The following is a 13,638-nucleotide window of genomic DNA, read 5'->3' as shown; positions in this document are numbered from 1 at the left end:
CAGAAAATCACATATATCAATATATATAATGATTCGTTATTTGGTTTCTATATTGTGGGTTTGATCATTATTTTCATTATTTGTGTCTTCTTTGATACTCTTATAATTCGTGGGTGAGATGTCATCAAAAGCCAACGTGGTTTTTCAATATCACCAGCAACATGGTTTTTTAAAAATCCATCATTAAATTGAAGTTTGTTGTTACTTCTGCAGATAAACATTAAACAGTTTTCAGATATGATTTTGATAAAAGGGTCCTAACTTTCCTAACAAATATTAGTTATGAGATTCACTATTTGTTGAAGATCTTTTGCATTAGATCGCACAGGAGTTGCTTTTATTGTGTTCAAATCCATTTGGGCTTTAAAATCTTTGCTGTCAATCAGCTCTTAAACTCTTTTAATTCAGGTCCAGGGGGATGTATTGCCTGTGAGACACCAACATCTACAAGATATGTACATTTTTAAATGAACACTTGCAACCTGAAATAAAAACATGATGAAACACTGTCTCTTACAGAAACATCGGCTTTCAACTAAACTCAGTGATGAAACTGCTGATGGTTTAACTCATCCGAGGCTCTGAACAATAGAGACATCGAAATGACACCAACTGCTCACCCCTGTGGAAGTGTGTCGCAACATTAGTGACATCAAATAATAACCAAGGAAAGCAACTGGAGGCATTTAACTTTTTATTTTCAATCAAAACAAAGAGTGCTGTTGGTATGTTGGAAGATCTAAAGGAAAATATACACTGTATGTCTTTGAAGCAACCGCTAACCTGGAAAAGCAACAAGCTCAATGTTGAATTGTTTACATACAAGAAACTCTTTTAACTTTAATATGCAGCATCGCATCTCCCAATTACACAAACATAGACACAGTAGCGTTGAAGATAAATACCTCTTTATGGTACATGTAAGACTCAAGACACACACTCTCTCTCTCTCTCATGCATTCATACTGTACATGTGCGTTAATGGAACACCAAGTCCTTCCACCACACACACATCTTCATCACAGCTGTCTGCAGTGTGTGGTGTGTGGTGGAGCTGACTGGTGCGCTGGCCCTTCAGACCTCAAAAAGCATTTTTATAAATCGATATATAATAATATCATGGAGGGAAGTGTTGTACAAGAGGACAACTGAGGTTTCAGACGGCAGCCACCTTCTTCTTGTATGTGGCCATCATCTTCTTGATCTCAGCTATCGCTTTCCCCGGGTTCAGGCCCTAAGAGGAAGACGAGACAGACGAGGAAAGAGCTGTAAGAATCTGCACAAACAGAGCACGTCGTCTGTGTTTGAATGGCACGAGATATACATGAGCGGTGGCGTGCATCCGGCTGCAGATGTGTGCCGACGGGTTACCTTGGGACAGGTCTTGGTGCAGTTCATGATAGTGTGGCAGCGGTAGAGGGAGAACGGATCCTGCAGCTTGGACAGACGCTCCTCTGTGAATTCATCTCGTGAGTCGATCATCCAACGATACGCCTGTGAGACAACAGGATGTGAGCCATGAACGCTTCATCTGTGTGGTTATTTTTTGTATGCAGGCTCAGAATTTAAATGTCCAGGTGCTCAGACACACACCTGCATCAGCACAGCAGGCCCGAGGTACTTGTCTCCGTTCCACCAGTAGCTGGGGCAGCTCGTACTGCAGCAGGCGCACAGGATACATTCGTACAGCCCGTCCTACACAGGAGAAAAGCAAGCAATGACATTTATTTTCATGTGACTTTTGAGGAGCACTGGAAAATGTTTTAGCAAAATAAAAAAAAAACAGTGGTGTACCAGTTTCTGTCTGTCCTCCACAGTCTGCAGGTACTGCTCCTTCCCTTCGTTTGAGTCATCCTTCTTCTTCAGGTAGGGCTCAATAGACTTATACTGTGCATAGAAGTTACTCATGTCCTGCAAACACAATACCAGTCAGCATTCAAATGTCAGAATAAAACGTTTTGCTGCCAACAATCCTAAAACTGAATTTGTTCACAAAACAATACATCAACAAAGAAGAAGTGGAAAGTGTCGACCTGATATCAATGTAATATTCAGTAATATGTCACATTTAGCATGTGGACCTTTACCCTTGAGTCTTTAAATCAAAATGATTATTTTAATCTAAGCAGCAACATAAACACTTGCAGTTGTTGCATATACACCTAATAGATCATGTATATATTTTCCAGAAAAATACAGAGACAACAAATGATTAAATGAAATGTTTATCCTATCTATTGGCATGTTTTGGCTACATTTGGTAAAACTAGTGGAGTAGAATCTGTTCAGTTAGCGCTGGTCCGTTCATGTCGCGGTGGATATTTACTCACAGGCACCAGGTCCTTGACCACATACATATGTGGAAGAGGGTAAATCTTAGTCGGCTTGCCAACGTTGGTGTCGATCTTGTTGAGGCATGCAAGTGTGTTTCCTCCATTAATGTTCATTGCACAGGATCCACAAATACCTGCATTCACACAAAAACAGTAAACGCTTTTAATGTCTGAGACGAGACAATCTCACAGAGTGTAATGACATATTTTTGTTAATGTAGATTGTCATTTTTTGGTGAAAAAAAAGAGAAGATGGTGCGGCATTATCTTGCAAATAGTCGGCATGAACGATTAATCACTCAAAAAGAAAAGAAATCTACAGAGCACACTTGGTATTTTACCTTAAATAAAGCAGGCTGCACCAAGATAAACTGAAACATTTGAGACTTTTCGAAGTTAATTCTAACCCAATAATTTACTGCAACTACTACTTCTAATCATACATAATTATTGACCACATTTAATGATCATATTATCATCTAACGGCTCATTTGTAAAGCCTCCGAGTTACTGACCTTCTCTGCAGGAGCGGCGGAAGGTCAGAGTGGAGTCCATCTCATTTTTGATCTTGATCAGGGCGTCAAGAACCATCGGGCCACAGCTAAAGAAACAAACAAAACAAATCAAGAGTTTTGGACTGTTTTGGTTACAGCTGTATAGACAGTATAGACAGGAGGTAAGAGTCCCTAAGCTGAGTAGAGAACAGATGAAGGAAGAGGACTGGCTGTCAGAGCCACCGGATTTAAATCTACCTTCAGGCTGTTGTCAGTTTGTTAACCATGCCCTCTGTTTAATAAGAGATAAGCCTCCACCAGCGCAAGTGAACACGATCAGCTAATAGCAGCGATAATAAAAAGGGACATATTCTGCAATATACATTATAAGAGATATCAGAGAGCAATCAGAGTCCTCTTCACCACACAAAAAATCTATTCACAAAGGTCCCAGATAATTGCCGTTTGTGACTGTATGCCGGGTGTCAATTCATTTTAAACTCAACCTCCCCAGTTGTTTAAGAAGTGGCCATAGAATACATGCAATAACACACTCCAAGGTGTCTTAGAATAGATAATAAAGGATTCAGCTTCACCTCTCCTATCATTTATGATACCAGGACACCTTGTTGTGACTTACTAGCTAATGACTGAGAACGCAGATTTACACAATGCAGCACATACAGTAGTGGGCTTTCTGATGGCAGGGGGAAAAGCTGAAACACCTACGTGTTCAGGTCGATGTCATAGGTCTGCATGCGGGGTTTGTCTCCTGGAGTGTCTGGATCCCATCTGTATATCTGAAACTTCTTTACTCTGGGTTGAGCTGCTGGAGCCGCTGCTGTTTGGGCACACCGCACCGCCTGACAGCAGGGACCAGAGGGGAGAAAACATGATTATTTTGTTTGCATCACACACACACTACTAGACACTAATAACACGACCTGCTCCTTTGACTACCTTTACTCTTATCCTCTGAATATCAGTGGATCATCTGGTGTTTAGTAACTCAAACATAACAAAGCAGTTTTTTGTTCGTTGAAGAACAAAACATTCCATTAAAATCATGATTTACTGATACATGGTTTGTCTGTTTATATTGAATGCAGTCCATAAAATATGTCAGACTGATTTACTTTAATTAGTTATATTAACGAACAGGTACTATATAAAGTTAACGTTTCTATAATGAACTTAGCTGAAACATATTTACAAGTTGAACTCGTACCCTGCCATGTTTTGTGTTGACGTGGATATGAATCGTCTAAAGTGACAGTTGAAGCTAAACACACACCGGCTAATAAAGAAGACATTAACTCGTTATGTTACTGTTGAGTCAGTGTATCTACAGTACGGGCTAGCTAGTTATTAGCTAGTAGTTGGACTACATTGCATAGACGGAGCCCTGTTGTAACGTCAGCTGTGATATGACGTTCCCTGAGCAAAGCGACGGCACAAACAGCAACTGACAATAAAGGCTAATCGATACTGTTTATTTGTTCAAACGGCTTTCGACATACCACCAGTCCTGCGGGGGAGCGGAGCGCCAACACACCACAGCGGCTCAAGGACGTGAGACCAGCAACCGACATTTTGGAGTTTCTCTGACCTCCACCGCCTGCTATCCCAGCAGCCACCGGGGCGCTGCGTCACAACTCTTATGGAAGCGCGTGTTTTGTTGACCGACGTCTTCCGCCTCTAGACTCACATATGCACAAGAAGAGCGTGTTTTTTAATAGTTCGTTTGACTTGCTTATGACAATTTGGTCGCGACTCCTCTTTCATTGTTTAATAACCCATAGTCATACATTTGCAAGAATTAATTTGTTTTAATTATGACGCGGCACGCGGGTGTTTTCAACAAAACCCCGCGCGGAGCAGAGATACACGAAATGTCCGGGTTTTTAAATCGAACGAACCTAGTGCGCCTCTGTCAGTCGTAATACAGCATGTGAAACTGTGCTCACTAACACAGTCTCTTTACAAGTGGAGCTGGGTTGAGGTCACTTAAATAGTATTTCCACTCTGTTAGAAAGCATCCTGTGTTGAAGTAGCTTACCTGGAGAACAGACAATGGTATTCCTGACGCTGTCTTGTTGGATCAGGAGCCGTGGACCTGACAGATATTGGAAAGTTCAAGACGTTCTCAAACATGCACGGGTAAGGACACGACTATTTCCTGGAGGAGAAGGTACTAAGCTGTTGCATGCTGTCAAAATGTTGTGATGTGTACCATGTTATAGTCTGTGTGGTAATTAAATCGGAGTCATTATTTGAATATTTGATATATGTCGGTTGTGTAAAAATAACCTTTGCTGTTTGATTCGGTTAAAATCTAATATTGACATCATAATGATGGTCATTGTGTTTATGTCGGCTCCTCCAACAGCACTTTAGAGGCAGAAAGAACCGCTGCTACAGTCTGGCTGTGCGGGCGGTGAGGAGAGCTTTCGTCTACGCAACCACAGCTCGAAGGCTCAAGAAGCGCAACATGAGGACGGTGAGACTCTTTAAACTCGCATACAAATGTCCACTACAACAACAGACACATGGCGGGCACATATGATTAGTATGCCTCACTTGTAAAGAGTCTTTGGGCAGTGTATGCTGTAGACAGTCACTGTGCAGCAGTTTTGCAGCCCTTTGCTGTATTTTAATACAACTGAAACCTATCAAAGAGTGGTAATAGTCTAGCTACTGATCGTGTGTACTAGTGCCCTAAAATACATTTGAAGTTACTCTAAATCGTTAAAGGAATGCTAATGTTTTCACCTCTTCATGTTCACTCCCAAACCATAACCTGTGTTTGGCGATGTAAGGTAGACGTAGGTTCATTTTTGAGGGTCACATGCCTCCAGTCTGTTCCAGCACTTATTAAAAGTTAGCTGTCCTTCCAATCCCAGGGTGTATTCATTGTTCACAGAATGGGCATGTTGACTTCTTACAAAAAATAATGATTGTATTTAATTGAGCAAAGTAATCAATATAACTTGTTGTGCTCTTATTTCTTCAGCTCTGGATCACACGCATTGCAGCAGCATCACGAGAGCACGGCATGAAGTATCCCGCCCTGATGCACAACCTCACCAAGGTCAGTTGTGCTGAATGTTACAGTATTGCATCAGTCCTGTCCGCGTTCTTCATGCTGGTTGTTCACTCTATCTATATGTGACGTGTCTCCTCCAAACAGACGAGCATTCAGCTCAACCGACGTGTGATCAGTGATCTGGCGGTCACAGAGCCTCGGTCATTCCTCTCGCTTGCAAAGCTGGCCCGGGCTCGGCAGCAGGAAGGCTTCCGTGCAGCGGTGGGCGACGGCAAAGAGCCTTCTGGTGTCTTCTCCCGTGTTGTTTTGCTACAGTAAAGGACTTGCTGCAGCTACAGATTTCCAGTTGTTATGTGGTTAAAAGAATGCTGGTGTTGGATTGTGGAGCTGTTCATGAAATGGTCAGTCAGGCACACACCCACCCCCTTTGCTTTACAGTTGTCATTCTCGTATAATAATATCAGACTCATTTCTTTAAATGGTTTTTATTTTTGTGATACTTCATTAATCACAATACCAGAAGGGCTGCATGCTCAACGACCCACATAGCTGACCCGGGGTCTGGTCACATGATGAGACCGATGAGAGAAGACTATGACATTATGCCAGATCTGTGTCTCTGCTTGCACCGTGTATAATACAACATGGGACTCTCACATGGGTTAGCCCCACAAAGATGTAAAATATCCTTGTTAGGTAGATTTGAAACAGAATTGTCTACAGAGCAGGGTCCCTGAAGAAGAAAAGGATGCGCTATGTTGCTCGAGGACACTCCAGCAGGACGGATGATTAATGTTGAAGTTCCTTGATCCCTGACTTTTTGAAGTGCGGCTTCTCCACTCACTATGCTACCCTGCACCCATGCTGCTATTGTGTTGTCCTAAAGCAGTGCATCCCTGAAAACAGATCTGACAATTGTAAATGCCTTTTCCTTCTATTAGGGCCCTTGCTAACAATACTGATGATGGACAACTCCTGAATATAGTTGTAATTTCTTTTCAGGTGACCCATTTTAAGTTAAGAGTAAATTCAATGGTATTTTTGAAATTGTGCACTCTTATGTCATAATAAAGATATAATAATAATAATCCATGATGGCACCTGACATTAAACAGAATAGCAATAGTTTGTCCACAGACAGCCCTGCTTCTGCTCCATTCACGGATTTCAACCCAACACCTCCATCATGTGTGCCAGACTTTCCCAGCGGTGCCTACATAATCCTCCATGACAGCCGTCCTGATTACCTCCAGTATCATAATACAGGAAGTGATTATTTATTTACACAAACCTCCTTGTGTTTCACATATGCAACCTTTTGTTAAATTATGATTTGATGCAGATTGTGAGTTTTCAGGAGGTTGGGCAGAAGACTGACCCCAAGCTTTTTCATATGAGTTGTCTCTGTGTAAATATATATTTTACCATTTGTTGTGGTGATGTTATCCTCTGAATGTTTAGTTCATTAAACATTTTGATATATATCTTTGTCGTTCAGTCTTAATTCACTTCAAACATGTTACGGGTGTGGTTTTGAGAGATATCTTATTCTGGACTGGTCATTTGTAGTCCTTATGTTGGCTGTTATGTCCCTACAAATGTTCTATTTTTGTATAACCATGATCACACACACTATGCACAGAATCAAACTATTAGAGAACATGAAGACATAATCATCTTTATTCAATAAACCAGAGCTTTATGAGAAGCACCACTCTAAACATTCCCCCGGCCCTAACATTTACTCCCGATGAATGCTCACTTTAGTACAAAGCAAACATCACACCACCAATGACCTATGACTTACTAAACCAGAACCAGTCTGATGCAACCAAAAGAAAAATGACTTTCCTTTAAATTGTACGCCTCGTGACCCTCTGCGGCTACCGTATCAATTTTGGGTGGGACTACATCAATGACCTCTGCTGAAGACGGTTTTTGAACAGCCAATAGGAAGAAGAAGTACTTGTCACCAGCCAATCGTCGATGCAGTTATTCAAACCAATCCGTTCTCGCTGTCGCGCCTGCGCAGAAGGTTGCGGCATGAAACGCGTGTAGAGGAAGTGCGGTGACAGCTCTGGAGCAACTGCCAGCCCTTGCTCCTCACAGAACCGGCTAAACTGTGCTTTATTTATTCACGTCAAAATGTCGTGGCTGTTCGGCCTGAACAAGGGGCAGCCCGAGGTGCCTCCTGGTCTCCCGGTTCCGCCTCCACCACCTCCGCCGCCGGCCGGGGGCTCCAGCGGCGGCGGAGATAAACCCAAGGACAAATGGAGCAACTTCGATCCCACCGGGCTGGAGCGAGCTGCTCATGCGGCCAAGGAGCTCGACAAGTCCCGTAAGTGTTCTGCAGAGCCTGGTAGCTCAATGGAGCTTCCTCCTGATTATAACTAGGTTGTAGTCATGCTGCTCCAGCGTCCAGCTCCTCTCTGGCTCAGGGTGGTGGTCGCTCCAGTGATGTTACAGCTGAAATAATGAGGCCCACAGAATCTGTACATGTCCACATGCATGTCACCTTTGTGAAGCTGCTGGTGGCCTATGAGATCGACCCTGTGCTGCTCTCACCTTTCAAACTACTAGAGTGGGTTCAAAGGTCACCACCTTGCAATCTGGCTTGCAAAACACACAAATTCCACTTGTTCCACGTGCATGTAATGGTTCACCAAGTATTTCTCTCTGGTTCTGTGTTCATGATATAAACATTTCTCTGTTAAAGTATGAAAGGGAATCATGATTCAGAGGCACACCATCATGGTACATTGATCACTGATCAATCAAGCCATCGTTCAGTCCTGAGTTGTTGCCTCTCCTCACTATCCAGGACATGCCAAAGAGGCTCTGGATTTGTCTCGGATGCAGGAGCAGACCACTCAGATGGAGCATCAGAGCAAAATGAAGGTACAGTAAATCGGATGCAGGACGTCGGTGATTTTCCAGAGAATTAAGTTGATTTTGCCAGTTCTAGTTTCCATTAATAAAAATAATATGTTGCTTCCGGCGGCTGTGGCTCTGGGGGTACACTGTCCCCATTTCCAAGTGTCCTTAATCCGAGACACTGAATCCCAAGTTGCTCCCCGGGTGGTTTATAGCAGCTCCACTGCTCCTGAAGACACTTGGGAAGGGGTCAATGCAGAGGTCATATTCCATGTATGTAACGTATGTGTAAATAATGGAGCTGAGAGATGTAGTAGAGTTGAGTGTGAATACTTCCAATCTCTATTTTTAGTCTGTGCTGCAGTTTGAACATCAGAATTGTCAGCGACACAGCCAGTCGAGTATGAGAAATATTATGAGAAATATTCACCAGTTTTTAAATTTTAGTTTATCGTGTCGAAGTTAAACATTTGAGCAAACGGCGACTAGAAAAAGCAGAAAATATTGCACATTATTTACTGGGTCAAATGAATATCAGTTAGAGCTTTATCTTTGTTCTGCATCTCTCGGGTTTATTAGATGTTTGTCATTCTTTTGTGCGCCTCTCTCAGGAGTACGAAGCAGCCGTCGAGCAGCTCAAAGGCGACCAGATACGAATCCATGCGGACGAGAGGAGGAAAACTGTTAACGAGGAGACCAAGCAGCATCAAGCGGTGAGAACAGAACGTTATTAGTATTTTAAGAACAATTGTAAGCATGCTGCAGCAATGAACTGGGACATTTTGAGTTGTACGGTCGGTTACAGCTGGTTGTTCTCTGCCTCGTTACAGAGAGCTCAGTTTCAAGATAAGCTGGCCAGACAGCGATATGAGGACCAACTAAGGCAACAGGTGAGGTCATCTCCTAAATGTCAAGAATGAACTGCATTAAAATGAGACGCAGTACCGACATTCTTTTCCCTTTCTTTCAATAGCAAGCGCTGAACGAGGACAACCTTCGCAAACAGGAGGAGTCTGTACAGAAACAGGAGGCCATGAGGAAATGTACCAGACTTCACCACTGACAGTCTTGTAGAAGCTTTTGACGACGTTGAGCGGTGGTTTACATGTACTTTATGTGTCGTGGGTTTTTATAGCGACGATAAACCACGAGATGGATCTGAGGCACAAGAATGAGCTCCTGCGTATAGAGGCCGAGACTAAAGCACGAGCCCGCGTGGAGCGAGAGAACGCCGATCTAATCCGCGAGCAGATCCGTCTGAAGGCTGCAGAACACAGACAGACCGTCCTGGAGTCCATCAAGTAAGACGCACTGACATTTCACACTGTAGTTGTCATGATGGCGAGGATTAGATAAAGTGTAATGATGGTTCATGCAATGAACTGTTGCAACTAGTTGAATCTAAAGGTGTGAAGGGAGTTTTTGTTAGTATTTAACAGCAATTTCCCTCAGGATAAATATAGTTTTATCTCATCTTATTGTAGAAGGTATCGGTTCTGTTTGTTAAGTAAATGGTTATTGGACAGTTCCATGTTGTAAATGCCCAAAAGACATGCTGACCGTTGACGTATGGTTGCTTTTAGGACTGCAGGTGCTGTGTTTGGAGAAGGATTCAGGGCCTTTGTGTCAGACTGGGACAAAGTGACCGCCACGGTGAGGCTTCTCTTTCCATCAGCAATCACTTTAGTGACTGGAATAAATACATGCATACATTTTATAGCTGATGGAAGAACTAAATGCAACTAAATGATTTCTCCGAAATAACTCTTCTACAAAATACAAGTCAATTAGGTATAAAAGAACACAATATTTACAGATGCCTGTAGTTTACACTGACCGAAGCCTTTCTATTCATAAAGATGGTTTCCATTTTAACACATTAGATCTTTTAAGGCTCACAAATTCTGCTCAAAGCCGAATGGTAGATAATAGAAAACATCCTTTTTTACACATATTTACATGTGCTCGTATTAGCACATGGCGCACAGATTTTGATCTCAACTATGGATTTTTGAAAAATGCTTTATGTACTTTTTTTTCTTATTTTTACTTGATTTGGTTGTTTTCTAACCATATATTCCCATTTAAATGTTTGGACTGTCGGTGAGGGCAAACCTGAAATGAGTTGGTTCTTATGATTCTCACAGCATACAGTATGAGGCTGTTGTGTAACTGTTTCATCACACCACCAGGTGGCAGGACTGACGCTTCTAGCTGTGGGAGTTTATTCCGCCCGAAATGCCACAGCGGTGGCGGGACGTTACATTGAGGCCCGGCTCGGGAAGCCGTCACTGGTGCGGGAAACGTCCCGGTTCACCGTCGCAGAGGCAATCAAGCATCCAATCAAGGTAGCCAATTAGCAATTGACCCTTTTGCTTACTTTGATAAGTGTAGATTATAATATGCTAATTATCCTTTTTTTTTTTTTGTAAACTATTCAGACGACCAAGCGGCTGAAGAGCAAACCTCAGGATGCCCTCGAGGGAGTTGTGCTCAGTGTAAGTGGACGTCAAAGTCTTCCCAGAGGATGAAGCCAACAACCGCTTCATATAAATGCATTTTTCTATCTCTTAGCCTTCCCTGGAAGAGCGTGTACGTGATATCGCCATCGCAACAAGAAACACGAGGCAGAACAACGGCCTCTACAGGAACATCCTCATGTACGGCCCTCCAGGCACGGGCAAAACTCTCTTTGCTAAGGTATAGCTGGGGACTGAACAATGACTGATGTAAACATTCACATACACAGAAAATGATGCTTTTTCTAACGGAGAGGCATTTATTTTTCTATCGAGTAGAAGCTGGCCGTGCATTCTGGGATGGACTATGCAATAATGACTGGTGGTGACGTGGCTCCAATGGGCCGTGACGGTGTGACAGCCATGCACAAAGTGTTTGACTGGGCGGGCACAAGTCGGCGCGGGTAGGCTACTTGATATTAACTTACAGATATACAAACCACAATACTGTTCTGATATGATATCGAGAGATAACGGTTATGGTGTGTTTTTATCCTGTTACAGACTTCTTCTGTTTGTTGACGAAGCTGATGCATTCCTTCGCAAGAGATCCACTGTAAGTCTGCATGCATTTCATTTTCCAGAAACCATGTTTTTGTTAAAATAACATGTTTTCCTACCCTTTAAACTCCTCTTAACATGACGCCTTTGCTCTTGTTCTTTTGTAGGAGAAGATCAGTGAGGACCTGAGAGCCACTTTGAATGCATTCTTGTATCGTACTGGAGAGCAGAGCAGCAAGTAAAATAATATTTACATTTGTACAAATTAAACCTTAAATGTGTGGTTACACTTCACTTCATTTTTACCTATAAAACCTCGGCTAAGCTGCTTTATTTCTGTGTTTTTCTGTCAGGTTCATGCTGGTGTTGGCCAGTAACCAACCAGAGCAGTTTGACTGGGCCATAAACGACCGCATAGACGAAATAGTGAACTTTGCTCTGCCTGGTCCTGATGAGAGGGAGAGGCTGGTGCGGTTGTACTTTGACAAATATGTGCTGGAGCCTGCCACAGGAGGGAGGCAGTGAGTACAATCTTCAGAAACACAGCTGTTCAGATAGACCACTGCACACTAGGGATGCATAGAATCAAGTTGCATTCAGGCTAGCTAAACTGTGGTAAAATCATTTACGAATCGATCTGTTTGTGTGCAGGAGGATGAAGCTGGCACAGTTCGACTATGGTCAGAAGTGCTCTGAGATAGCAAAGCGGACAGGAGGCATGTCAGGAAGAGAGATCTCTAAGCTGGGTGTGGCCTGGCAGGTACGTTCCCTGTAGTCTTTGTGAATCCATAGCGGTAAAAAATGCACTATCAATCTTAATTTCACAATTCTTTACTACAAGATTTTCATCTTCGTGATTTAAATCAATGTATGGAACAGATGTGTTGACTCTTGTTCTCTTGTAGGCGGCAGCATATTCCTCTGAAGATGGCGTCCTGACGGAGGCTATGATTGATGCTCGGGTTGATGACGCTGTCAAGCAACACATTCAGAAGATGGACTGGCTGCATGGAGACGTGGAGGCTCAGGCCAAGACCCTTACTCCTCCCTCAGCTGGAGCGACAGCCATTGGAGGCAAAATGGGCTTCACTCTGCCCCTCAGTGAGGCACCCGAGGCACAGCAGGTGATCGCCCCAGTCCTCGAGGTGGAAACAAAACAAGAAGGTGAAAATACAGCACCTCCTTCAGACATCAACGACCAGTCAGCAGAAGGCAAAAGTGCCACCGCAGCTGGACAGGACTGTGAAGATGCTGCCAAAGCAGCGGAGAGTTTAGCCCAGCCTGCTGCCCCCACTGACAGCGACGGCAAGATGGAAAAGGAAGACAAAACTGGATCTTCTCCTCCTAAGGATGGAACTCCAGTTTAAGCTGTAGATGCAGAGTGGCCTGCATTAGAAAGATTAGTGTCCTGCCTCTTTAACTAGTCTGGTAGATTATATCTGAAAGACTGTTGGACCGTCTGTGACGGAGGATGAGTTCAGCAGGTCGGGGGCAGATAATCAATTAACTTAACAAAACACAAATAACGCCTGAGACTCTTTGATTCTACTAATGTATACATTGTAAAAGTGTACTTTACAGAATGTGTGTCTGTAATGACAGTATGTAAGTGTTATGCACAGTGTGTCTCTGTTGAAATGATTAAATGGATTTGTGTTTTTATAAACAGCAGAAGTTCTGATGTTTGTAGAATACAGTTGCTTTATGATATGATACAACCTGTGGCTTGGATTTGAGTTTAAGATGCTTGAATAATCAACCGACAGTGAAGATAAGCCACATTTGAACAGTCAGTGCATGGCCTCTATTAGTATAACCCTACAAAACCCTTTTTAAAATCCTTGCAATGACTTTGTAAAGCATTATAAATA

General features: G+C 42.9%; 3 protein-coding genes across 3 annotated transcripts; 2 read left to right on the top strand and 1 right to left on the bottom strand.

Annotated features, from left to right (window-relative positions):
* Positions 1-681: 681 nt before the first annotated feature.
* On the bottom strand, positions 682-4,470 carry sdhb (succinate dehydrogenase complex, subunit B, iron sulfur (Ip)). The gene is made up of 8 exons (XM_076110825.1): positions 4,348-4,470; positions 3,557-3,690; positions 2,849-2,934; positions 2,331-2,467; positions 1,795-1,911; positions 1,594-1,695; positions 1,372-1,494; positions 682-1,234 (listed from the first exon to the last, which is right to left on the bottom strand). The coding sequence occupies exons 1-8, from the start codon at positions 4,417-4,419 to the stop codon at positions 1,157-1,159; spliced, it is 849 nt and encodes a 282-aa protein (XP_075966940.1). The 5' UTR covers positions 4,420-4,470; the 3' UTR covers positions 682-1,156.
* Positions 4,471-4,755: 285 nt separating this feature from the next.
* Positions 4,756-7,357, top strand: mrpl20 (mitochondrial ribosomal protein L20). The gene is made up of 4 exons (XM_076110829.1): positions 4,756-4,987; positions 5,217-5,327; positions 5,841-5,918; positions 6,018-7,357. The coding sequence occupies exons 1-4, from the start codon at positions 4,901-4,903 to the stop codon at positions 6,189-6,191; spliced, it is 450 nt and encodes a 149-aa protein (XP_075966944.1). The 5' UTR covers positions 4,756-4,900; the 3' UTR covers positions 6,192-7,357.
* A 559-nt stretch (positions 7,358-7,916) lies between these two features.
* atad3 (ATPase family AAA domain containing 3) lies at positions 7,917-13,433 on the top strand. The gene is made up of 16 exons (XM_076110882.1): positions 7,917-8,211; positions 8,695-8,771; positions 9,359-9,460; positions 9,578-9,637; positions 9,721-9,790; positions 9,883-10,048; positions 10,331-10,400; positions 10,940-11,095; positions 11,189-11,245; positions 11,322-11,447; positions 11,546-11,670; positions 11,771-11,822; positions 11,935-12,005; positions 12,121-12,288; positions 12,419-12,527; positions 12,673-13,433. The coding sequence occupies exons 1-16, from the start codon at positions 8,019-8,021 to the stop codon at positions 13,132-13,134; spliced, it is 2,064 nt and encodes a 687-aa protein (XP_075966997.1). The 5' UTR covers positions 7,917-8,018; the 3' UTR covers positions 13,135-13,433.
* The last annotated feature ends 205 nt before the right edge of the window (positions 13,434-13,638 follow it).

The sequence above is a fragment of the Anarhichas minor genome, unplaced genomic scaffold, assembly GCF_050575085.1.
Source record: "Anarhichas minor isolate MPS153535 unplaced genomic scaffold, ASM5057508v1 ptg000043l, whole genome shotgun sequence".
NCBI classification, from domain to species: Eukaryota; Metazoa; Chordata; class Actinopteri; order Perciformes; family Anarhichadidae; genus Anarhichas; species Anarhichas minor.
This window is presented reverse-complemented; position numbering and strand designations above follow the sequence as displayed.

Bases quoted from the DNA above. Each gene is read 5' to 3' on its own strand.
- atad3 (XM_076110882.1), top strand. From the start codon at position 8,019: ATGTCGTGGCTGTTCGGCCTGAACAAGGGGCAGCCCGAGGTGCCTCCT. The intron at 8,212-8,694 runs GTAAGTGTTCTG...CTCACTATCCAG, and splicing joins CAAGGAGCTCGACAAGTCCC to GACATGCCAAAGAGGCTCTG. The intron at 10,401-10,939 runs GTGAGGCTTCTC...TCACACCACCAG, and splicing joins GGGACAAAGTGACCGCCACG to GTGGCAGGACTGACGCTTCT.
- sdhb (XM_076110825.1), bottom strand. From the start codon at position 4,419: ATGTCGGTTGCTGGTCTCACGTCCTTGAGCCGCTGTGGTGTGTTGGCG. The intron at 3,691-4,347 runs GTATGTCGAAAG...CCCTGCTGTCAG, and splicing joins GCTCCCCCGCAGGACTGGTG to GCGGTGCGGTGTGCCCAAAC. The intron at 1,912-2,330 runs GTGAGTAAATAT...TTGTGTTTGCAG, and splicing joins TGGTCAAGGACCTGGTGCCT to GACATGAGTAACTTCTATGC.
- mrpl20 (XM_076110829.1), top strand. From the start codon at position 4,901: ATGGTATTCCTGACGCTGTCTTGTTGGATCAGGAGCCGTGGACCTGAC. The intron at 4,988-5,216 runs GTAAGGACACGA...CTCCTCCAACAG, and splicing joins ACGTTCTCAAACATGCACGG to CACTTTAGAGGCAGAAAGAA. The intron at 5,919-6,017 runs GTCAGTTGTGCT...TCCTCCAAACAG, and splicing joins TGATGCACAACCTCACCAAG to ACGAGCATTCAGCTCAACCG.